The sequence below is a fragment of the Barbus barbus genome (assembly GCF_936440315.1).
Source record: "Barbus barbus genome assembly, chromosome: 32".
In the NCBI taxonomy this organism is placed as follows: domain Eukaryota; kingdom Metazoa; phylum Chordata; class Actinopteri; order Cypriniformes; family Cyprinidae; genus Barbus; species Barbus barbus.
The window spans coordinates 18,663,253-18,680,454 of NC_136760.1; the positions used below are offsets into that span (position 1 = coordinate 18,663,253).

Consider the following 17,202-nt stretch of genomic DNA (forward strand, 5'->3'; position numbering starts at 1 on the left):
TTCTAATAACAAAGTAGCTGGTAGTACAAAAATAAAATGAGATAAATGTGAATACTGAATGAATTCTGTCACTAATAACTTATTTTGAAGAAACATTGTCCAACAGTGACCCCGGTGGTCAAGTTTCTTCCATGAGCTTGTGTTTTCGAATGCTGTGTTCATTCATGGAGCTGGTAATGCTGCATCGGTGCTAATTAATTGTTGTGATTGATTGCTATGTTGTGCCTGGCAGCATTTAGTGTTTAATTGCTTATGTCTGGAGTTGTTGTTGCACCACCTATTGGACTGGATGGTGAAATGCTGGACGAGGCACATGAGAATAATGGCGGTTGCTACAGCTTTACCATAATGACAATACCCAAACAAAATATAGTAATAATAAATTAAAGGTTACTGTACTATATAGGTATTTTATTATATATGTAGGTAATCTACTATATAGGTAATATACTATATATATATATTTTTTTTTTAAAACAATGTGAAAATGGTTAAAATAAACTTAATACATAGTATGTTAATATGCACAATCGTTCAAATGTTTGGAGTCAGTATGTTTTTTGTTTTTTTTTAGGAATTAAACTAATACTTAATTCAGGAAGGTCGCATTAAATTAATCAAAAGTGAGAGTAAAATCACATTTATAACGTGACAGAAGATTTCTATTTTAAATAAATGCATTATAAAGAGTTATTAAAGGTTTTAACGCATTATATAATTATTCATAATGTCTTGTTGTAAATAATTATAACCTCATTTTTATGATGCATAGTGTAACAATGAATTGATAGTGTTATAATGTATTAACTGTGGTTACAATTATTCATGAGATTGTACAATGCATTATAAGGTATATTACAAGGCATAATTAATGCATTAAAACTACTTTTATAATACAATATACATACAAGCCTTTAAGTAAAGTGTATCCTGTAAAAAGTAGCACAGTTTCCACAAAAATATTAAGCAGCAAAACTGTTTTCAACATTGATAATAATAATAATAATAATAATAAGAAGAAGAAATATTTCTTGTGTACCAAACAAGCTGATTTTTAAAGGATCATGTGACATTATTTAAAATATATTATAACAGAAAACAGCTATTTTTAATTGTAATAATAATATTTTCACCAAGCTACGGATTTTACTTTATTGTTGATTAAATGAATGCAGCCTCGGTGAACAAAAGAGTCTTCTTTCAAAACATTAAAAAATGTATCAACTCCTCACTTTTAAGCAGTAGAGTAAATACACAGAAATACTATAATAAATATTTATTTTCTATTGATAGTGTAGCATCAAGGTTCCATATTCCTTTAACCTGCAAACTGAGTAAAAATCAAAAGGAAAGTGGAACCTGAATTTATACTTAACTAATAAACAAATGCAGAGAGTAGACATGTGCATGTAAGCACATCAAAGATTTAGAATTACCGCTTTTTCGTTTCGCTCGGATAGGATGGAATGAGTTTTCCCTCTGCGGGCTACTGTAAGCGACTAATTTACATACGAATTTCAGTATAATCACTGCAACAGGCAATTCATAGCAGCCTTTACCTTGAAAGGGTAGGCAAATGGAGCTATTTAGAGAATCCTCGCTCTCTCTTTCACTCATTAGTATTCTAAACTGGCAGGCCAACAAATGGACTAAATATCAGACAGACATAGATCGTCTAGTTGCTATGGGAACTGCATCTGCAGCAGCGAGAGTGAGGTGAGGTGAGAAATACAGAGGAAAAAAGAAACAGATAGAATGAGAAAGAGAACTAGTGGAGCCTGAGAGAAATAATGGCGGACAAAACAGAATAAGTAAAAGAAAAATGAGAGAACTAGAGGGATAAATGAGAGGGGTCTAAACTTGACCATTTGGAGCCTGGAAAAGCGTTCAGCATGAAGGACGACCTTGCTGAAGGACACAATGATTGCAGCCAGCAACTCGACACAAAGTCGCTGGCAAACAGACTAATGAGGCCTGAAAAAACATTCACATTATTGTGTGCATTTGTAATCCAGCACATTAGGCACAGAGCAGCTTCTTGTCCCAGCTCTATGCTGTATCATGCCTGCTTCTCATTACACTGACGCTATAACACACACTTAAGCCAGCAAGCATCTTTGGAATTAGAAATTTGATCCCATCAATGGAGGAAATTCACTTATGCGTCTGCTCTAAACTCTACTCTTGATTTATAAAGAATGAACAGTGAAAAACAGTCTGGAAAAACACTATTATTATTGTTATATTTTGTGTTTTCTGTACTAACAATATGGTTAACCCTAAAAAGGTGTGAATACAAACATTTGAGACGCTGTGAGAAGAGGCAGTGAAAGTGGGAAAAAAATTATATATATATATATATATATATATATATATATATATATATTTATATAGCAAGCATGCATTTTAAAATGTAATTTATTCCTGTGATGACAGCTGGATTTTCAGCAGCCATTCCTCCAGTCTTCAGTGTCACGTGATCCTTCAGAAATCATTCTAAAATGCTGATCTAGAAAAAAACCAAGCCATTTTTCGGTATAGTTTAAATCAAAATATCTCTATTAATGAATTAAGTACATGTCTTCTGAAAACATTAAATAAAATCTAAATACACTACAGCATGTTAATATACATCATAGTTTAGATAAATAAGAAATAAAACTGGGGTGTGATTGTTACTTGCCACTAAAAGGGGTAGTATGAAAGTGGCCAGAACATCCCTATCCCATCATGCCCATAGCAATTAGGTATCAAACTCAGAAATAATGCTGGACCACTATGGGTATTGCTGTAAATTCCCTCTCTCTCACTCACACACACACAAACACGCACGTTCAGACTCTTTGTCTCCACTCGTTTGCAGCACTGCACATTAACAGCATTACAGAGAAGTGCAGTTTGGAATCTGGCCCAGTTTTGTTAGCGAGGGCATGAGGGTCATTCTGAAGCACTCTGGGTATTAAGCACACAGAAAGCTATCAAAGAGCAAGTTGGAATCAATAGAGATTAATGGCATGTGATTTTGCTTAGTTGAGAGAGTAAAAAAAGAGAGAAAAGATTGATCATCTGGATTTTTAGCAGCACAAGGAAGCAATAAAGCGAAGCCCTGAAGCCAAAAGAAAATCAAACCTGAAAGGTTGATTTAATATTAGTAAGTGATTACTGTCAACGAGTTTTTCAATGACCCATTGACCTTCTACATGCATGTCAATATATAATTACAGTCACAGGAAGATGCAAAGCCCCCCATTAGTTTGCCTGAAGCACAAGTCTTTGACCCCACATCCTTAACGCTATAATGATGTCAGAGGTTCAGAAATAACACTCACTCAGACTTCCAAACTCCTGCTTACTCTCCCAGGAGCTTTGAAACAGGATTTGAGTCAAAAAGGCACCATTCATTCCTTCAGAGAAGTGTTAAAAGGAGACAGACTTAATGAATTCCTGTAGAGAACTCTTTCATTTAATTTCACAGGGCCTTTTAGTTCAAGCCACAGTGATCAATAGAGACAAGGGTCCTCATTCAGATGAGACACTAGCTGAGCTGACACCAACACCTTTGTTTCGAGCCCAATTTAAACAGATTACACAAACACACTGGCGTTGGCATCTCACAGTGGAATTCCTCTTTTGAAAGCGTTACATAGGCTAATAATGGAGACTGGGGACTTTTCTTGCTGCAACAAAGTAGTCAACAGAACCTCAAGACTCGAAATAGTCTAGCTAATCCTGACCTGGGTCTTCACACGTTCTGTTTAGTGCATGAGTGAAGCGCTCCTTGATATCTGTGACAGCTTGAGTGACAGCTACAGTGATGCAGACAGATGTGTGTGAGTGTGTGCGCATGTTGGACTGGGTATGTGTGGGTGTGTATATGTCGGGCTGTAGTTTGAAATTCTTTGAATAATGCTTCAAGGCAGGAGGGGTGGCTGGAGCGCTGAGGTATTCCCTCTGTACAGAGAAAGAGGTGCAGTGCTTCCTGTGTGCTGTGCATGTCAACAAAGAAGAGCCCGGTTAAAAATAGAGCTGCAGTCACACAACCTTAAATATTTAATCTCCTACATCTCTACACTGGAAAAGAAAGAAGGGAAGTAGAGAAAAGTAGAGAAAGTAGGGAAGGATGAAAGAAATATTGAGCCTCCATAGACAGCATTTTAAAGGGATAGCTAAAAAATTGCAATTCTATTATTAATTACTTACCCTGATGTCATTCAAAATTTAGGCTGGGCTATATGGCCAAAATCATTAATAATCTAACATCAATAATGATCATTAATATTTTTTCCCCCATATTATAAAGACATCAATATTTATCATGATATTTATTTACCATTAATGCACAGCTCTATTCAAAATCTGCATGACGTTCTCTTTTTTTCTAAGGAATCCAACCAGAGTATTTATGAGAAATGTATTAGCTCTATTTTCCATGCAACTACTGTACAATGATTGGGGAAGCTTTTTCCCCCAAAATAATTCTCATTCATATGCATGAGGAATACATAAAAAATTCACAAATATTGAGAAATGCATACTGAATTTAGTTAAAAAATAAAACTATTAAAACATTTTTGTTATTTGAAATTAAGCTGAAATAAAAATAAAATATAATTATTAGATGGAAAACTTAGGACCAGTTTTACTAACACAAACCATCTTTTGGCATTAAAATAGTACTGTCAGGATTTACTAAAGATGCGCAGTGATGAATTAGCACTGAAAAGGTGTGGACACAGTTATTTTTGCAGCTGAACTTATTGAATATGCATTTTTAGGAGTTTCCCTTTCAAGACGCAAAATTTATGGGAGAAGAGTATTCAAATGAATCATTCAACACATTTTACTAACGTTGGTGCTGATCAAATTGCTGGCATTTGCACCATTATTTAACGGCCAAAAAAGCATGTCTTAAACTATTTTGCATTTGAAATGGCTGCAATTACTGTTGTGAGGTGAAGGCACCGCAGAGAACAGAAGGAAGAGGACTTTTCCACACATTATCAAACATATTATTTGCCAAGCCATGTTATTTTTAATTTGCTTCAGGAAATAAAAGATGACTTGGAACCCCCAACTAGGAGTCACACAATACCAACTCTATCAAAACCTCTTGCAACCTTAAATTTTTTAGCCTCCGGTTCTTTTCAACATACTGTGGCTTATTTACTTCTTTATTGTTTATTCGCATGTACACTAATTTGCGCTGCACTTGGTATATTGCGTTGGTCGATATGTAAATTAGATGTTCTGTCTGTGTTCTTTAATTTGTACATTGTTAGTAAATCACCCGCAGAAATTTCCACGCCCATCCCAGTTTTGGAATTGCACTCTTGCGCTAATTTGTCCAGTTTAGTAAAATTGTCCGTTAAACTGAAAAGTAGAAATGTTGCCAGTTTGAGCTAAAGCACTAAAATTACTGGAACAGGAAATAAACAGAAACTAAAACTGAACACTAAAACTAAAGCTGAAATATAAATAAATGTAATCTAAATAGTAATAAATAAAAATACTATTTTACTCAACATTTGTGGCTATCTACATTTATGATTATGATTTTCTATATTTATGCTGCCACAAACAGTGAGATATGATGAATGATGGTGTAGGATAAACACAAGGCAAGATTCAGAGAAAAATAAAAATGTTGAGAGAGAAAGTGGGCACTTAAGAGAAATAATCCTCTCTATTTATGTAGAGCCGAATGAGTTATCAAAGACTTTGTTGACAACATTCTTAATGCAGATAGGAGGGTTATGATTTTACTCGCATATGGCACAGACTGTGCCAGTCAGACTGATTTTCAATACATGGGATGTTCTTCCGATCTATTCATAGCACAGGAGAAACAGTTACGTCTGCAGTTTTCCCGTAAGGACACTCTGGCAGAAAAGTCAAACCAGTTCAGTGTCAAACCTCAGCAAAATGTGCCTAGAGATCCAAATTCACTTAACAGCAACATCATGCATAATTGTGATAGGGTCAGTTTAATTGAAAATGATTTAAACAGACTACAATTTAGTACTAACTCTCAAAAGCTGCTATGCAAGCTCTTTCCTAGGCGTCACTGTTGAAATCGCAATAGGACGTGAACTGAGAGAGGAAGGAACGGTCTTCTCTGCGGCAGCTAGTGCTCAGGCTGCTGTGCAGGACAGCAGAGGAGAGATAAAGGTTAAGTACAGATCTACAGGGAGAGGAAAGCAGCAGAATACAGCAGCCTCAGAGTCTGGCCTTTTGTTCGGCGAATGGATCATGCTGATGGATGGATCCAGAGAAAGCTTACGGCTGCAGGTCATTAGCAGCGAAATGTTAGTAAGGTGTTTTCTAAAAAACACTCTGCTCGGGGGATACAGGGGCTTTATTTACAGAAAAAGCAGAGAAGCATCCTTTTAAGGCAAGTAGTTTCCGTCACTGGCCTAGAACACAATACAATGCGTAATCGAATATTTGAAGGATTAAATACACATTGAGCATCGCCTCTGTATTTCGGAGCCACAAGTCTAATGCACATACATTTCGGACAAAGCTGACATAGTCACACTTCTAGATTGACAAAAAAAAACCAAAAAAACAATCAGACTAGAGGTTTGAAAAGTCAGCCATTTTAAAGGATAAAGTACTGTTTTAGTCTGACTAAAATCAAACTGCATGTAAATGGGGTCAGGTGTTTTTTTTTAAAGTAAGCCTTAATTGATTTTATTCAGCAGATTTGCATTAAATTGATCAAAAATTAGAGTAATAACATCTATAATATTACGAGGTATTTTCAGTTTTAAATGAATGCTGTTCTTTTGAAGATTCTGACATGCATCACAGTATCCATGAAATGCATCACAGTATCCACAAAAAAAAGCAGCACAACTGTTTTGATAATAAAAAGAAATATGTTTCTTGAGCTCTTCTGAATAATCATCTGACACTGAAGAGTGGAGTAAAGGCTGCTTAAAATTCAGCCTTTAAAATACAAATTCAAAAATAAAATTATATAATTACAGAAATTAATAAATGTAAAAAAATGGCTAAATAATGGCAAAATCAAAAAGATATGAAATTGAAAGTTCATTAACTGGATTACTGTGCATTTTTTTAAAGGTTGCAGCCCTCAAATGGTGTGTTTGAGTTTTAAATCATAATCGGCCATGTCAGCCAGGCTCATTTAGTTCTAAAAACAAACAGACACACAGACACACAAATTGGAAACTTTCATTCAGACTGCCCTCATCTTACCCGTATTTCTTGGCTTTCCTCTAATCTCAGTACACAGACAGACACACACTTTACATACCCTGAGATAACCTTCAGAGTCCATCTCATTTTTCTGATTCATAAGCCAAAATCACCAAACGGCCTGTTATAGTGTCTACCGCCCATCGATTTCAGGGAGTGTAACCTCTCAGCCATCACAGTATGACACACCAGGGCATAATTTAGCAAACATCAAGCAGAAAATATTGTATCTCCTCTCTGTTACCATGCTCAGCTCTAGTGCAATCATTTGGCTGATTCTAGTGAGCTTAAAGTAGCTCTCAAATCTAGAAGACTTAATTTCTCCCGCTTCATAAAAAGCCATAGGGGGTACCAATCCGACAGGGCTAAGCAGGCTGTTCTGTCCTTAAACGCCCTGAACTGGCACTGCAGACAAGAGAGTGGATGAATTATCATGGTTGGCACTCTTAGCCTTTTGTGCCCTGGCCCCGTCCCCAGAGTCCTGCTATCTCTCCCAAATTGCTCTCAGGAGCGCCCCCTGTCGGTGTCACCTTTTGAAGTGGCTGAGCAGGGTCCCAACCAGCTCTCCGATGCGGCTGTCCCCCGCTGGCACCATGCCCTGTAGGCACACGATTAGGTCCCGGTTGTCTTTGGTGTGGAAGACGACCAGCTGGTCTTTCCCAGGGGAAATGCTCACTCCGGTCACCTGAGACAGGAAGAAAGGGCGATGCGAGTTAAAACAGACACACAGCAGGCAAGCATGCACTAATAAGCTCTGCCATAATTTAGTTCTCATTATCATGAAGCTGCAAACAAGGGCCCTGGGTTTTGAAGGTGCACTCGCAGGAAACATTACACATCTGTTGGTACATTAAGGTGTGGGAACAAATCATAATTTACTGTGTTACAATAAACAAGGTGAGACACTACTTCCAGCGCAGATGAACTTCAGAACCAGTTGGTTTTAGTATAAATTTATATATTATTTATTAACATTTTAAATTACTGTAAATTTTTATATTTTCAGTTTTAATTTTACTTTAAGTTTTAGTAATTTTGTTTTGTACTTCTGTTTTTTTATTAATTAATATTAATAAAATATTAATATTATTAATATTCAGCTTTAATATATTTTTATTTCTGTTTAATTTTAGCAATTTTAGTATATCAACTGAAACTTTATTTTAGTTAGGAAATCTATTTTCCTATTTTTTTACATTTTTAATTTTTATTTGTTTAAATTTTTTATCTAATGTTTTATTTTATTTCAGCTTTATTTTAAATCAACAAAAACGTTTTAGTTTAGTTAACAATAAACAATAAATAAACATGGGGGTCATGATAACATGGATTATTAGATGTTTGATTGTGGTGGGTTGGTGTTTGGGACCTTGAGTTTTAATTCAACCAGGTGTCAAGAACAGACTGCATAGACCAATGAGGTTATATTATTTCTATTATATGCAAAAAATGCATTTAAAATGCCACGCAGACAAGCACTTCAATACACCTCAACTGTTTATATTTCTTTCAATATATAAATAAAATTTCATTTTCAAAATGGATGAATGAATAAGAATAATGAGAATAAAAAATAATAATAAATGTTGCAATTACACAAGAAAAACATAACACAGGCAAAGACAGAAAGGACCCCAACAAAGACTGGCTAGCAAGTCTCTTTAAAAAAAACACAGAAAAAAGAAAAGAAAAATCAATAAATAGTCAATGGAAATGGAAAAACAAATACAAGTAAACATTCATAATTCAAAAATGTATGATTTTTTATGTTTGAAAAGATTTCTGTAAAAAATTATTAGGCTGTTTGTTTAGTCTAAAGCATTCATTTTCATGGTCATCACTTGACAAATTCTTTCTTCAAAAATATCTGAAACTAACATAAATAAACATTACATTTCCAAGACCTCATTTTAAAACCAGACTTCCAGATATCTATATCTGACCCAAAAACAATAGCAAGCCTCCATACACAACTGCTCTTATCAAGATGAAACACTTGAAAATGTGATGCAGTTTCCTTGAGGTAAAATTTCTTTGTCTTTCATCCTCTTCATCTCTAGAGTTAGGGTTCAACAAACACAGTCTGGCTAGGGTAAAACAGCTAGGGGGAAATAAATCCCCCATGGATCAGTTTTCTTGGGCAAAAATCACTAACTGAATAGATTAAGAAACCAAGGACTCCACACCACACTGTCAATACCATTTATCTCATTTATCTTAAAATAAAGCTTGGCTGGATGGAAACCATCTCTATCATATCTAAGACCTTGGTGATGGTCTCACAGAATAAAAGATGCAGGATGCGACAGCTGGTGTGACCAAATTAGGACCAAATGATAATACAGTCATTACGAAAAGCACGATATGAGCAATTTGTCACTTATGAGTAAATATTTAAAGAACAGTTACGAAAGACAAATGTCAAACATGACACTGATGACCAGGCCAGAACAGGTTGTGATATCCTGATATGCACATAATGCTTGTGGAAATATGGATCAGGCACCCCTGGTCTCTCTAATCAGTAGGGAATGAGTCACATTACCACTGACTTCCTGTGTTTGGATGTGATTGAAAGAATTGTATTGCTCCTGCCCTTTAGTCAAAGATTCATTATGTAAGAATCATGTAGTGGGATTTTGTGAACTATTAGGCAGTGATTCCCAACCTGGGGTAGGGAGCATCAGAGTAAAGGGTGGGCATGTTGCACTGCCAAAGTTCAAATGGCAGTGCAACATGATTTTCCTAGAGCAGATGCGTTTACGCGCTGGTGAATCTCAGTCACGCGAGTACTAAACAACACTGTGAAATCCACTGTGAAGCGCTTGAATTCAGCAAAGAACACAAATGATATTTTCAAGCCAGATAAAACACTGTGCGCAACAATACAGTCAGAAGGCTCTTCAATCTACAAATCGCCATCATTGTCCATGGATTCACTGTAGTAACACTAATGGTACCATGGTATTATGTCAGAAATGTGGGATATTTATATAGAATTGTATTATATTATTAATGTATATGCATTAAACATATTAAAGGAGTAATGGAATATAATTACAGTATTTTTGTGATTAAGCTACAGCGTTTGTGCATACCAAATGTATTTAGAACACTGTTTTTCATACAAATACGTATAATGAGGTTGTTTCAATTTTTACAGATGTTATAGTTTTTGATAATGAGCACAAATTTCTGAATCCTAACTTAAGCCTCTACTACTGTTAACTAAAATGGGCATTTCTAAGAAAAAAAATCAATGCATATATATGGGGGGGGGGGGGGGGGGTTGTTGGGGTGCTCAGATTGGGAACCACTGCAATAAGGTACATATATTCTTCCCTTTCTATAGTAATACTGGGCAATTTTATTATCATTTCTTATTATCTTGCCAAGATAAATGAACCAAACAAACAGCATTCAGGAAAATAAAGCAAAAATAAAGAGATCTATGAAGAGAAAATAGAGACTTCAACAGAAGAGAAGGGATGAAAACAAAGAAAGCCTACAGAAGTGTGAAGACACACACAAGCCCAAGCAGAAGGAACACACAGAGGAGGCAAATTTGTGCACATGCCGGAACAATACTAGACATCAGCTGATCTCCCCTCCTGCTCCGTCACCATGACAACCCCATCCCCTGGGATGTTGGCATGACAACGGTGGAGAAGGAGAAGGAGGAGGAGCGTAGCTGAGTTGCAGAGTGGATTGTTTGGGGGGGGGAAGAGATTAACATGGTGTTTATTTATTTATTTTTGGGATAATATCTCAGTAATGTTTTTCTAGGACACGGTTTCTGCCCAACCATTTAATAATGCAATCAGTGTCCTTGATATCCTTTTGTCTTTGAGGTGTTAGCTGTCACATAAATCATTTTATCCATTTCCCTGACCTGTGCATTCTGTGACACTGGAGCAATAAATAAATGTGAGGGGCAGGAGAGGTTCAGCTGAGCATTGACCTTTCCCAAACAAGAGATGTTAACTGTTCTTTTCCAGCATTCAGAAAGCAATCAGAGATTTACTTACATAGGCTATATCATATTCAACCCACTGGACATAGCAATAAAACCCTTTAATGTTTCTGTTGGATTAAGAAATTAAACCATAAAACTGGTGATAAATTTCATTTTGAGTCACTTTCATAACTTACCTCTCCCTCTACTAGATTTAAATTAGAATAATCGTTAGGACGTTTTTTTTTTTTACTTGAATAAAATGAAAACTAAAAGACTTTCAAATCACATGAGCCAATATTTTGTTTACAACAGAACATAGATAACATAACAAATGTTTAAACTGAGAAATTTTTAAATTTTATGTAAAATGAGCTCATTTCAAATTTGATGCCTGCTACAGGTCTCAAAATAGTTGGGACGGGGGCATGTTTACCATGGTGTAGCATCTCCTCTTCTTTTCTAAATTGTTTGAAGATTTCTGAGCATCGAGGTTATGAGTTTCTGGAGTTTTGGTGTTGGAATTTGGTCCCAATCTTGCCTTGTAATTTTCATTTAATGATGCGCCAAATGTTCTCTATAGGTGAAAGATCTGGACTGCAGGCAGGCCAATTCAGCATCCGGACTCTTCTACTACAAAGCCATGCTGTTGTAATAGCTGCAGTATGTGGTTTTGCATTGTCCTGCTGAAATACACGTCGTCTGGAGGGGAGCATATGTTGCTCTAAAACCTTTATGTACCTTTCAGCATTCATAGTGCCTTCCAAAATATGCAAGCTGCCCATACCATATGCATTTATGCACCCCCATACCATAAGAGATCCTGGCTTTTGAACTGAACGCTGATGACACGCTGGAAGGTCTCCCTCCTCTTTAGCTCGGAGGACATGGCATCTGTGATTTCCAACAAGAATGTCAAATTTGGACTCGCCTGACCATAGAAGACTTTTCCACTTTGAAACAGTCCATTTTAAATGAGCCTTGGCCCACAGGACACCACGACGCTTCTGGACCATGTTCACATATGGCTTCCTTTTTGCATGATAGAGCTTAAGTTGGCATCTGCAGATGGCACGGTGAATTGTGTTTACCGACAGTGGTTTCTGGAAGTATTTCTGGGCCCATTTAGTAATGTCAATGACAGAATCATGCCGATGAGTGATGCAGTGTCGTCTGACGCTTTCAGCCTCTGCCCATCTTTACTTCTGAGAGACTCTGCTTCTCTAAGACATCCCTTCAATAGCTAATCGTGTTACAGACTAGGGCTGCATAATTAATCGAATTTCTAATCGAGATTAAGATTATGGATGCCACGATTACATAATCGTTCAAAGCCACGATTACAAAAATAAATAAACAATTAAAAATGCCCACTTGCATTATTCTGTGTGCTTAAGAGGTGTTTGCAGCTCGGGGTTTTACAAACTCAAACACACTGGATAAAAGACATTAAGCGTAGAGTTCTCCAGTACAAATCACGTCTCTTTAATTTAAACTAGTTTAAAGCCAAATAAATCGCTGATGCAGAAAGCAGCAGAAACAGTGCAACAACGATCCAGTTAGATGACGTTTCAATCCACAAATCACCCACATTTACCATAGTTTTACTGTAGTAACACTAACGGTAACAATGGTACGGTGGCAGAAATGTAGGATATTCATATTGAGTATTATTATATTATTAATATACTAAATATGTTAAAGGAGTAATGGAATATAATTACATTATTTTGTTAATTATTCTATCAGTTGATGTGGATTTGTTATTGACAATGTCTTTAGGCTACTGTTTTTCAATGCAAACACCATAGAAACCATATCGTTAGGCTACTTTTTTACCATGGTAATGAGGTGCTGTACTTTTGGTTATGTATAAAAGATGAGGCTGTTACAGTTTTCACAATGGTACCATCAAATTTACATCTGCATCCCAACTCAAGCTCCTGCTACTCTGAACTCAAGCTCCTGTTCTAATGTGCATTTTTAAGAGACAAAACTTGTAATATTACATGTTCAGTGCTACCAAATCAGGTGCTGGTGCCACTGCTCTCAAATGTTAGTCTGGAGCCCTGATAATACTGTAACATGTTACTGTAATTTGAAATTTCATCTGTTTAATTGTAAATGAAATATACAGTATATAGCTTTAGTAAACCATTTTTCTTTTTCTTTTAGCAATTTTAGTATTATTATAACATGCATAATTTTACCTTTTTTGTTTGTTTAAAGAAGAAACCAAACCAATGTATAGTTGACATTTGAGGCTCAATGCCTCAAATGTCAGCCTTTTTTAAAATATAAAAATTTCAGCCTTTTTTAAAATATATATTTTATATAAAAATATGGCATGCAGCTCCAAACAATGGCATAAATCAGTTCAAAATAATCGTTATTAATAATCGCAATTACAATCTCAAGGGAATAATCGACAATTATGATTTTTGTCAATCGTGCAGCCCTATTACAGACCTGATGTCAATTAACTTAATTAGCTGCTAGATATTCTCCCAACTGAATCTTTTCAAAATGTCTTGCTTTTTCAGCCCTTTGTTGCCCCCGTGTTTTTTGAGACCTGTAGCAGGCATCAAATTTTAAATGAGCTCATTAAGTAGATAAAAGTGTAAAATTTGTTTTAGAACATAGAGAACAATTGTTATGTTCTCTATGTTCTATTGTGAATAAAATATTAGCTCATGTGATTTGAAAGTCTTTTAGTTTTCATTTTAAAAAACATTTTTTTTAAAACCTAACATTTCTGGAATTCGGGTTGTATGAACTTTGCCTTAATAAACTCTTAATTACTGCTTATTAATAGTTAGTAAGTTAGTTGTTAAGTTTAGGTATTGGGTAAAATTAAGGATATAGAATATGATCATTCAGAATATGTGCTTTATCAGTACTAATAAACAGTCAATATCTTAATAATAGCCATGCTAATAAGCAACTAGTTAATAGCCCTACACTAAAGTGTTACCTTAATTATTTACATAAAAAACAACCTACAGTGCAGTTCAAAAGTAAGATATTTTTGTGAAAGAATACTTCTATGCTGCAAGGATGCAATGTTTTAATCAAAAGTGACAGTAAAGACTTACATTTTAGTATGAGTATGAGTAGAAAGTAAAAAAAAAAAAAAAATGTGAGCCGTTTCAAGCAAAATGGAAGCTATGTTATGTAAAGTGGCCATGAATGAAAAGACTAGATGTTCTACCAGCTTTAGCACAGGATGAAATGTTTCAGGTTTACAGATTAAAATAGACTTTATAAACCCCGGAAGGATATAAAAAGAATACAGTTTGATTTAACTATAAGGAAAATATGTAAAATTGTAAGCTGTTACAATACTACAATCTGAATAATCAACAAATAAATTCTTGATCGCAACCATTCTTAAAATTCAGTTGTGACTTCTAGAATTAAAGAATGTGATTGTCACTCTCTTTAAACATCAAACTGCATTTGCACTCCAAATATGACTGACAATTATATTCTGCTGCTGTGTAAATGCAACTTATGATATCAAAAAGGTAGATATTTACATTATAGAGTGGGATGCTCTTCATGGGCTTGTACTGCTTAACGGGGTCCATTTTGTAGAGGTGGCGATCAGTGATGAGCAATGCTCGATCCTCTGCTTTATTGAAGCGATTGATCTGTTGAGACAATGATATTGCATAGGTTAACATTACATGCAAAGCAAACATCTGATACTGCAGCAATGATTCCCATAACTGTCAGTCAGAGAGGACTCAACCGAATATAATGAAGGACATACTTTGCGGACATTGCAGGAGAAGAGGACTCTCATGAACTTATCTTTCCTCTGCAGATCACTGGAAACAATAGTAAAGGAAGATGCTGTCCCAGGACTGTCCTTTTTCTAAGAATAGAAAAAAAAATGTTGTGTCAAACAATGTAAACTAAATGTATTATCATTTATTGTAAACCAGATGGTTTTAAACACTAACCAGGTAGTTGCCCTCCCAGGATCTCTGCAGGCCAAGATCTGCTCTCTGTCCCTTCAGACACTCTAATGTGGCCACTTTAGCCCTGATCTGCACCATCTCCTCTGGAGACAGATCTTTAATAATCGTCCAGGCCCACCATCTAAAATATATTTAAATAAATATCATAAACACAAAGCCATTGCCTGCGACATGAATTGTAATGTACACAGTAGCTTAAAAACTCAACATAAATATACTGAAACCACATTGGAAATATGGAATTTAAATTTTTGAATTAAACCTAAAAATGAGCAGAAAGTTTTCTGGTTTTAAAAAGTGTAAACAAAAAAGCGTCATCCAAAAACATGAGTAAAAAAGTACCCCCTGAGAATACCCATTGAAATATTACAAATATTTGCATGTTCACGACTCTGACATAAGTTTTCACACAACATGCATATAAACTAAAATATTTAAATATATAATATCTTGTTTTTAGCAGTGTTTTGAGTGCATTTTGTTTATTTTTATTGTTTTAAATTTGTTATTTATTTTAATTTGACATTTTCGTGATTTAATTATTTATTAGCTTTTCATGCAGTTTTTGCAAAAGGGGGCAAACCAAATGAAATCCATGTTAACTTCAGGTTCAAGCTGTTATGCTGATAATATAATTTGTATTGAAAAAATGCTTTTTTAAATGCCATAAAATACCAAAAAAGCTAATACATTAGCTGGGTGACTAGAACACAGCAACACCAGTAATATTAATTTGACTTTTGGGTTGTTTTCTACATCGTTTTCAGGGTCAGAGCTGTGTTAAGGCTCTTGTGAATACATCTCCAACAAGACTTTGATCCAAAGATCAATTAGTGCTTCAGGCAGCAACAATAGCCTTGTTGAACGCAAGAGAGCCATTCCTTATTTAAAGACCCAAGAAATACACAAGCCTATAGCAAAAAAATAACATTTACTTGTCCAACAATGATAAAGAGCTGGAAACACGGGAGTGAGTCAGAGCCATTACATTGTTATGGTAACATTAGGCCAGACTGTGTCCCCTGCCATACGGCTGACGTTAATGGAGCACAGCTGGAGTCATACAGGACTACCCCATGAGTCACACAGAGCACCAGTGAGCCTGTCCACTTCCTGTCTTCTGTAACTCTGACCTGTTATAGATGTTCCTCAGTGCCTCCTCAAACTTGCGCAAAACCTTGGGCGGTGTGGGCCACTTCACATGTTTGCCATGATCCTTCATGCCACGCACGTTTTTGAAGCGTCGGTTGACCTCGCGGATGTACGACTTAACCTTGTATCTTCTGTATGCCCGGATGATGATGAGGGCGGCACGCATGCGGCGGTAATGCATTCTGGCCAGTGTCCCACGCCATACCTATGTGAAAGAGTGACAGAAAGAGAGTGTGAAAGATCATAATATTGTAACCTAATCTAAATATCACAATATGGACTCTCTCAAGACAAATTAAACTATTTTTTACTCAGAAATGGCTTTTTACATTTTTGCCAAATAACATTTTTTGAATAAATCTTAATTCTATTTGACTAAAATACTGCTATTTGGACTACAATAAATATATATGACATTCATTTTTTTTAACTACTATTAAAATTTTAGACATAAGACAAAAAAAAAGTACAAAGTAAAAAAAATGTACGATAACCTGATCAAATCAATTTTTTAGCTGTAGCTGAATGCGGTAACCATTTTTCTTGCATCCAGATTCATAATTTAATTTCAAGTATTTCTGTTACTTCAAGTCTAAATATAGCAATTTTATGATGTTTATTTGTGTATGAGAATACCCCTGGTAGAGATACAGTATACCATGATGCCATATATACTGTAACACATCTGCTCCTGTGTGGAATATAGCTAGGAATATAGCTAATGATACATTTAATCTGATCTGTGGCACCCAAAGTGCATTTCCAAGGGTGTAAGGCTTGTCTTAGACATCAATAATAGATAATAATGGACCTCTGGGGAGCTGTTTGAGTGGCTCAGTACTCAGTAAAAATCCCTACCATATGTTGAACCCACTTTACATTGAG

At 35.6% G+C, this 17,202-nt stretch overlaps 1 protein-coding gene across 1 annotated transcript in view; it reads right to left on the reverse strand.

Moving 5' to 3' along the window:
• LOC306852456 (unconventional myosin-Id-like) overlaps positions 1-17,202 on the reverse strand; it is a 66,615-nt gene that overhangs the window by 13,084 nt on the left and 36,329 nt on the right. Inside the window, exons 17-21 of the mRNA XM_079389309.1 lie at positions 16,299-16,522; positions 15,148-15,286; positions 14,955-15,059; positions 14,719-14,832; positions 7,755-7,909 (exon numbers count right to left, since the gene is read on the reverse strand). Coding sequence (XP_079245435.1) covers positions 7,755-7,909; positions 14,719-14,832; positions 14,955-15,059; positions 15,148-15,286; positions 16,299-16,522 — 737 coding nt within the window. The remainder of the gene's footprint in view (positions 1-7,754; positions 7,910-14,718; positions 14,833-14,954; positions 15,060-15,147; positions 15,287-16,298; positions 16,523-17,202) is intronic.